At 39.4% G+C, this 9192-nt stretch overlaps 1 protein-coding gene across 1 annotated transcript; it reads left to right on the forward strand.

Moving 5' to 3' along the window:
* Window positions 1-340: 340 nt before the first annotated feature.
* LOC117991973 (magnetosome-associated protein MamJ-like) lies at window positions 341-6901 on the forward strand. The gene is made up of 3 exons (XM_034979613.2): window positions 341-760; window positions 1028-1888; window positions 6266-6901. Exons 2-3 carry the CDS (start codon window positions 1028-1030, stop codon window positions 6881-6883), a joined length of 1479 nt encoding a protein of 492 aa, XP_034835504.2. The 5' UTR covers window positions 341-760; the 3' UTR covers window positions 6884-6901.
* Window positions 6902-9192: the final 2291 nt, after the last annotated feature.

The following is a 9192-nucleotide window of genomic DNA, read 5'->3' on the forward strand; positions in this document are numbered from 1 at the left end:
TTACCAATGACATACCATTGGGTACCTTACCTAGATGTCAACTTAGCGAGAATTAAGTACCTACCTATATAAAGCTCCTCGCTCTGCATCGTATTCCTCATATTTAGTCATTGTTGAAGTCGTGACCTTTTTCCATTATTTAAATAATGCTAGGAGTTTTCTTGGGATACTTAATAATGCGATGGGTTCTCAGATCCTTCCGCATACGATTTGTCTAATAGAACAAGAAATTCAATTTAACGGTTATTCTCCGAGGCATACTATGACCTTTATTATTACATACCTTAACCGTATTAGGTACTATTATAATATATTCTGTGCCTAAACCTACTCGCAAAATCAATCTATCTAAGTACTGGAGAAAACTGGAAACCAAACCAGATAAAAATCCCTACAATAGTTTCTGAGATTATCATGTCTAACCAATGACATTCTAATAAGCATGTCTAACTCACTACTGACAAACTCGGAGGAGAGAGCTTATGCAGTAATATTAAAGTCCTTAGGTAAGTATTATTACCTAGTGATAGGATTGATATAATATTGTACCTATCAGTGATTGTGGTATTCAATATTATGTATATTTGTAAAGCTTCTTAACTAGTGATTGTCCTCGTTCTTTGCTAATTTAATCAAGGCTGTAAATTAAAACCTAATTCTTCGCTAAATAATTTATCTTTTAGTTTGATAATAATGCGATATATAAATCCCACAAATGGACCTCATCAGCAGTGTTTCTGGGAACTAGCTCAAAAAAAACGTAAGTTGTGTGGAAATATATTATAATATTCTTAAAATAAACTAACTACCTAGTATCTATGTTGATTACTAAAATATCACATGACGTAGGTTCACCTTCATAAAATGTTCTGAATAAGAATGAAACCTGCATAAGAGAAGAAGAAGTAAGAAGATTAGAATTAGCTGTGCTGTGTGAAAATGGGCTGTAGAATATAGTTACAAATTTATCGTATAGATAGGTATGTTTACTTATTTATACCTAAAACATTTTTTCTTTGTTTTGCAGATGAAAATCATTTTAGTTCTCGCGGCTTTTGCCGCTGTTGCCACGGCTGCTCCTGCAGTAGTTGAGTCCGACCGTATGTTGCTCAACCTTATTAAAGCTATTATTAATAAGTACAGTACACCTCCCATCTCTGTTGGTCCGGCTATCATTGAAGAAAGTCCGATCTCTGTTGGCCCCGCTATCATCGATGACCCAATCTCTGTTGGTCCCGTCATCGTTGAAGATCAAAGTCCAATCCATGTTGGCCCCGCCATTGTCGAAGAAGAAAGTCCAATCTCCGTTGGACCCGTCATCATAGATGAGCCCATCTCCGTTGGTCCCATCGTTGTTGAAGAAGAAAGTCCCATTTCTATTGGACCTGCAATCATTGAAGAACAAAGTCCAATTCACGTTGGCCCTGCCATAGTCGAAGAAGAAAGCCCAATCTCCGTTGGCCCCGCCATTGTTGAAGAAGAAAGTCCAATCTCCGTTGGACCCGCCATCGTTGAAGAAGAAAGTCCAATCTCCGTTGGACCCGCCATCGTTGAAGAAGAAAGTCCAATCTCCGTTGGACCCGCCATCGTTGAAGAAGAAAGTCCAATCTCCGTTGGACCAGCCATCGTTGATGATGGCTTCCCTGGTGTAATTACTCTCCCAGCACTTCCTGATGTTGACGACTCTGATGATACTCCCATCACTATCAACGTCCCCGGTGGTCCAACTATCAATATTGTTATCAACGTAAACTCTGCTCAAGAACACGAAGAAATTGAGCCCACTCCTATTATTGTTGTCGATGAATTGGAACCAGAACCCACGCCTGTGATCGTAGTAGATGACTTGGAAGCCAGCGCCCATGACTTCTTACCTGACCAAGATTTATACTACTAAATACAAAATTGGCGCTGTACTTGTATCCAAGATTTGTCATGCAATTGGGATACGAGCTACCAAAACACAAATCACTTAAATATTCCTACGTTTTGTAACAAAATAAATATTTGCTTTACTTTCTTGGTATTATTTAAGATCCCAGCTTTGTAATAAAGTTAATTACAATAAATTTAGATTACCCGGAGATATAGACGATGGATGAGCTTATATATATATATACGAAAATTATGTGTCAAATTTTGCGAGGAGATGTTAATGCTCCAGAACTTCATGACAAACTGTGTCGCATACGTGTCCCTGAATCCAACAGTAATCTTCGTCCACGAAAAAATAAACTTTTCGTGGTCCCACATCATCGCACTGTTGCTAGATCTATGTCACCTATACCCCGTTCATTAGCATCATTCAACGCGCTTTTGGATAAAAATGCTCAATGGGACCCATTTAATGATGGGTCTATAATACTGGTTCGGGAGTTACTGAAGTACGCTGAGAGCATTGCATGAATATGTCATTCAATGTTCTCAGCGTACATATTCAAAATTCTTTGATCTTTTATCGTTTTGTATTTTATGTCTTTTTTCTTGTACCTTTATTTGTATTTAAATTTATTATTAATCATCTAGTTAGTGTAAGTGGCACTGCCGTTCTAATTAGATATAAAATAAAAAATAAAAAAATAAAATAAAAATAGACATCTGATTTTTTCGTATGCTTAGTTGTGTAGAAATTTATATAAATCTCACACCCGGCTATACTCACGTGTTTAGTCGACCTAGCCCAACTAGTTTCGAACCCATCCGGGGCCCTTTTTCAAAGGAGTCAGTCACAATATCACTCACGATAGTTTACACGCTGAAATCTATAGTGTATGTATATGTATAGGTATATCTATATAAAAGGAAACTGACTGACTGACTGATCTATCAACGGACAGCTCAAACTACTGGACGGATCGGGCTGAAATTTGGCATGCAGATAGCTATTATGACGTAGTCATCCGCTAAGAAAGGATTTTTGAAAATTCAACCCCGAGATAAAATCGGGCTTTGAAATTTGTGTAGTCCAGTAGGATGAAGTCGCGAACATAAGCTAGTAAAAGTTATATAGCACTTTGAGAAATGAAGTGTACAATTTGTAACGACAATAACTCTTTACTTATACTGTCTAGACGGAAGTAGTACCTAGTGTGATTTCTCTATATTATATCTGTTGATAAAAGATCTACCATAATCATGGCACCATGATAGCTGAAGCTTACTAGTTGTCTTCATCATCATCCACCATGAACCCGTTTGCGTTCACTACCGTCACACATGGTCTTCGTCACAGATGGTCTTCGTATTCATTTATTGATACGTTATCTAAATATATAAAAGGAAAAGGTGACTGACTGACTGACTGACTGACTGATAGACTATCAACGCACAGCTCAAACTACTGGACAGATCGGGCTGAAATGTGGCATGCAGATAGCTATTATGACATGAAAGGATTTTTGAAAATTCAACCCCTAAGGTTGTGAAATAGAGGTTTGAAATTTGTGTAGTCCACGCGGACGAAGTCGCGAGCATAAGCTAGTATCGACATATTTTTACATTTAATTCCTACCCTAACGCAGTACCGTGAGTGTACGGGTAAATTCCCGTTGCACCCACTGGTGGGAGAAGCTTGTGGGTGCACGGCTCGTCCAGTTTTTTCTCAATATATCACAACGATATTCTGCGTGGATATAGGGTTTTTAACAATCTCGCTAGAACTCTTTGATCTTCGGCATAAAAAGTATTCCTATGTGCTAATTCAGGGCATAAGCTATCTCCATTCCAAATTTCACTCAAATCGGTTCTGTCATTGTGGCGTGCAGGAGAAACAAACATCCTAACATCCAAACTTTCTCATTTAAAATATTATAAGTATTTAAAGCTGTGATAGCCTAGTGGTTAGGGCATCCGCCTTCTAATCGGAGGTCGGGGGTTCGATTCCGGGCACGCACGTTTTATTTTTTAATCGCGATAGCGAGCAAACGAGCTGGCGGATCACCTGATGTTAAGTGATTACCGCCGCCCATGAACATTTGCAGCACCAGAGGAACCGCGCCGGCGCCGATGCGTTGCCGGCTTTTTAGGAATTTGTTAGTCCGCCCCTTGAATAACCCCATGTTGTAATCTAGCGGGAACACTGCCGATGGGAGTTGGTTCCACAGTTTGCATGTACGTGGAAAGAAGGATCTGGCACAGCGGACGGTCGAAGTGCACCAGACACCCAGGTGGTGAGGGTCAAAATCCTTACGGTGGCGCGCGGTGCAGTTGTAGAAAAATGAGGGTGGAATGAGGTCAAAAAGCCCTTCAGAGCACTCCTCATTGTAAAGGCAATAGAACACGCATAGAGAGCTAACGTCAGTTAGTTTGGGATCGTCCACAAGTCGAATAGGCCGCCTTTGAATCCGATCAAATGGAAGGAGTTGGATCACCTTAACTTTTCGGAGTTATGTGCGTTTTAATTAATTAAATATAGGTTTAGGTTTAAAGACGTTTAATTCTCATAAAGACAAAGTCACTTACATGAGAACTTAATTCTAAGAATAAAATTTACAAATATTATTATATAATATATAATATATTTAGGTACTCATTCAATGCATTTGTCGAAGTGATTCGCATTACTCATAATGTGAGCAGCTAATTCGGTTTTAAATGCATTGAATGAGTGTACATTTTTTATGTGTGTAGGTATTTTGCTACAGAGTTTAGCTCTCTAGCTAAATATCACTTGCTTTTACGGTGAAGGAAAACATCGTGAGGAAACCTGCATGCCTGAGAGTTCTCCACAATGTACACAAAGTTGTGTGAAGTCTACCAATCCGCACATGGCCAGCGTGGTAGACTATGGCCAAAACCCTTCTCGCTCTGAGAGGAGACCCGTGCTTTGTAGTGAGCCGGCGATGGGTTGATCATGATGTCATGATGAAGAATTTAAAGTAAGTCTATGATGAGAAACCCATTTTTTGTTTATTTGTAGGCTTTAACTATACTCATGCGAAAAATAACGTTGATCCGTTACTCCGTTGCGACCTGATTCAAGGACAAACCAACAAACGAACACGCTTCGCTTTTGTGCGGGATGCGAAAGTGGCAAGTGTTTTCCCTAGCACAAAGGGATTATACATCTGAAAAATACAATTATAAATATCTCAGCGAAATATTATGGAGATTGTTATTTGACAGAGAGTGGAATGAAATTAAAGAATTTAAGTAGTTGACTTAAAAATACCTACCTACTTATAATTTGCTACAGGTTGAGATGGCAATCGGGGTATGAGGCGGGGGGACACCCCGCACACTCGCACGTCACCCACGCTCGCCCGCACTGGATTAGCACGAGGGCTGTGCGGGTGAGCGGGGTGTTCCCTCCCCGATTGCCATTTCGACCTGTCGCGTACTATTGGTCTGGTTAAGTAGGTTCTACCTAAGTATATTATTTTATATCTAGTAGGTAGGCATGTAGCCTATTCTGCAAAGTAGTATAGCAATAAAGTAATAAAGTTTCAGGAAAAATCGTTTTCTTAAGGTAGATAGTTACGTTCATTTGTTTTATATTATTTTTAGGGCTCTATATTTATAAATCTGGGCCGTAAAAATCTATAGATATAAAAAGATAATCTTTTATATATAAATTCGATAAAAAAACCTTACAATCACAGTGTTTGTGAAACAATCGACATAAAATGTAAGTTGTATTCTAATAACACACCTCTAATTTTTCGGAGTTAACTACGTGCGTTTTAAGTAAGTAATTAAATATCACTTGCTTTAACGGTCAAGGAAAACATAAGTGCCAGTTGCCTGAAAGTTCTCCATAATGTTCTCAACTTAGGTGTGTGATGTGAAGTCTGATAATCTGCACTCACCACCCTAAACTATATTTATTTTTAGGGTTCCGTAGCCAAATGGCAAAAAACGGAACCCTTATTTTTGGAATCCTGTGCTCAGTCCCGCTGCAGGCCGGCGGCGATAAGTTGATTATGATGAAGCACCTAAATAGGAGAAAATCTATGTGGTGTATAATTATTTCGCTAGATATGGCCCTAACCTATAGTCCGCGACAGGTTAAGATAGCAATCGGGGTAAGAGGCGGGGGCGCCCCGCACACCCGCATGTTACCCGCGCTCGCCCGCACCGGGTTAGTGCTGGGGCTGTGCGGGGCGTTCCCTCCCCGTTTGCAATTCGACCTGTCGCGTACTATAGATGGAACGCGCTAGCTAGAAAAATGGAAAACGCAGAGTTATGAATGTACTAACTTTTCATTATACTCGTATCATCGTATAAGTATTTAAGTAGTCATAAACACTTTTTATGTATTTTTCAGATGAAATTCTTCGTAGTCTTCGCTTTGGTTGCGGCAGTGGGCACAGCTCTGCCCGTCGATCCCCAAAATGAACGTTTCGCTGGCATCATCGGAGCAATCATTGCCGCACTGAAACCCCGTCCACCAATCTCTGTTGGACCTGCAATCATTGAAGAAAGCCCAATTCATGTTGGTCCCGCCATCGTTGACGAAGAAAGTCCAATTCACGTTGGTCCTGCTATTGTCGAAGAAGAAAGCCCGATCTCCGTTGGACCAGCCATTGTCGAAGAAGAAAGCCCGATCTCCGTTGGACCCGCCATCGTTGAGGAAGGCAAGCCCAATCCCATCTTCCCCTTCCCAATTGACCTGAAATCGTCACTCGTCCAAGTTGTCGTGAACGTTAACTCTGGATCTCCTGCCGCCCCTGCACCGGTAGAGGAAACTGAAATCGACCCTACCCCAGTCATCGTAGTTGACAAGCCAGAGGTCCCTGAACCAGTCATTGTAGCTCCCATCGAACTCCCCGAGATCGACCCTACCCCAGTGATTGTCGTCGAGGAGCCCGAGGTTCCTGAGCCAGTCATCATCGCTCCCATCGAAGTTGCACCCGTCATCACCCTCCCCGACGAACTTAACTAAAATATGAAACGCTAGATATAAGCAACTTACATACAACAATGGCTGAAACATAATTAGTGCAACAGTATACATAAATAGGAGATTAATTGTACTATAAACCCACACCAGTAAATATAAGTATTAAGTAAAACAATTCTCTGAATATTTTATTACCTAGTTTTAAATCTTCCCTACATCATCAGTTAATACGCAAATAATATACGTTACTGAAAAGACACTAAGTACCTATAAACTATTTATCAGGCTAATTTTGCCAACTTTGAACAGCTTTGTGGCTGGTTTCCATTGAGATAGGTGATCTCTTAGTCCTTAGTCCTTACATCACTTGCTCAATAACGGAATAGCTACACCAAATTATTGCTACAAAGTACAAACTATTGGTACCTACATTTTCATTTTTAGGGTTCCGTAGTAAACAAGGAACCCTTATAGTTTCGCCATGTCCTTCCGTCCTCAGTTAATCTCAGAGACTATTAGTGCTAGAAATCCGTAATTTGGCATGGGTATTAATCACGCCGACAAAGTGGTGAAATAAAATTGTGATAAATATTTTTTATTAGGGTAGCTTCCCGTACATGTAAAGTGGGGATGATTTTTTTTTCTCGTCTACCCCATAGTGTGGGGTATCGTTGAATAGGTCTTTTAATAATACTGTGAGTGTGGGAACATCATTTTTCGATTTCTAGATCCGTTAATGGTTTCGTATCTTTATCAATTTTCGTATCTTTATTAATGCAACTTTCGTATCTTTATTAAGGCCCAAGACACGGGTCTGCCCGCGAAATTCAAATTTAAATTGGTTTTATAAGCCTGTGAAGATGATATTGCTAGGGGCTCAATTTGAATGCCATCCTACTTTGTCGTATTAGTTTACAAATTGCGAAAAACCAAATTAAATTTGAATTTCGCGGGCAGACCGTGTCTTCCACCTTAATGCTATTATCACTAATTTTGTCTTGTTAAAACATTTCATAATTCTTTTATGGTCGTACTTTTCGAGGTTTATTGTTTTTGTCATACATTTTGTAAACGGTTTTATGATGGTAAACAAAACAAATTTTTCTGCATTTCGTTACGCATTTCTCAATAATTAATAGGTACAACTAGCTTATGCTCGCGACTTCGTCCGCGTGGACTACACAAAATTCAAACCCCTATTTTACCCCCTTAGGGGTGGAATTTTCAAAAATCTTTTCTTAGCGGATCCTTTCTTCTTTATAATAGCTATCTGCATGCCAAATTTCAGCCCGATCCGTCCAGTAGTTTGAGTTGTGCGTTGATAGATCAGTCGATCAGTCAGTCAGTCACCTTTTCCTTTTATATATTTAGATAAAAGTACCTTCGGTGATAAATTTTTGAGGACTGGTACTTTTAAAGCGCTGGTCTTCCTAGCTCCCCATAGATTATATTAATTTATCTAAGCACAGGCGAGCGCCTATCTATGGGATTAGCTTCGGCTTTGATGTAGCCCTGAACACTACATAAACAACCTGTCGTCGTGTTTTAATAGTCACCAAAGTCAGCCAAGAAAACTACAAAACATAGAAATGTTGCTGACGGACACGGGTGCTTATACTTAATGATAGAGGAGACCTTCTGACCTTCATAGCCCTGGCTTCCCACGGCTACCCAAACGTATTGTTAAATTGTTGTACCTACATTTGATTATTATGAGACATTTTCATGATAAGTTTATATAGGTAGATTCTACAAGTTCATGTTTAAGTCATGAACTTTTTAAATCTACTTAAGTAGGAGAAACAATTCCACAATACCTGTTTTCTTATAACTCTACGGTTTACGCAGTAGGTATGTACACGGAGAAAACCTCTCAAGTTACTGGAGTAAGACCCTATTTACTGTTACCATTATATCAAAACCATTAAGAATAGTTGTAGTAGAGTAGTCTGTTTTCAACTAAGGAGGCTGACCCTTGTTATAGAAATCACGTTATGTTGCATAGTAAACAGTTCTACTCCAAGCTCTACAAGTTACGAGTATATCACAGCAAACGGTAGACCCTAGACTACACTACAACGGGATGTTACAGCATTAAAAAAATCCATTAAGTACACAAATTCCCTCAAAGGAAAGCTCAGGATTTATTGAGAGCTTAATCAAGAGTCAGTTCGTTTCTATTAAAAAAATAATAATTTGTGGATAAGGTCATTAATCATTCCAAGGATAACAATTTTATTTTGTTAGGCTTGGGGTGGCGGTATGTTCTATCATTGAGAAAGAAAAATTGACGTGTAATACTTTATTTCATTATATAGGAGTTGTTACATAAGTTGCATAGCTGTCGGTAT

Source organism: Maniola hyperantus, chromosome 20 (assembly GCF_902806685.2).
Source record: "Maniola hyperantus chromosome 20, iAphHyp1.2, whole genome shotgun sequence".
NCBI classification, from domain to species: Eukaryota; Metazoa; Arthropoda; class Insecta; order Lepidoptera; family Nymphalidae; genus Maniola; species Maniola hyperantus.

Excerpts from the sequence above, each read along its gene's own strand:
- LOC117991973 (XM_034979613.2), top strand. The coding sequence starts at position 1,028 with ATGAAAATCATTTTAGTTCTCGCGGCTTTTGCCGCTGTTGCCACGGCT. Across the intron at positions 1,889-6,265 it reads TCTTACCTGACCAAGATTTA|ATGAAATTCTTCGTAGTCTT; the intron begins TACTACTAAATA and ends TGTATTTTTCAG.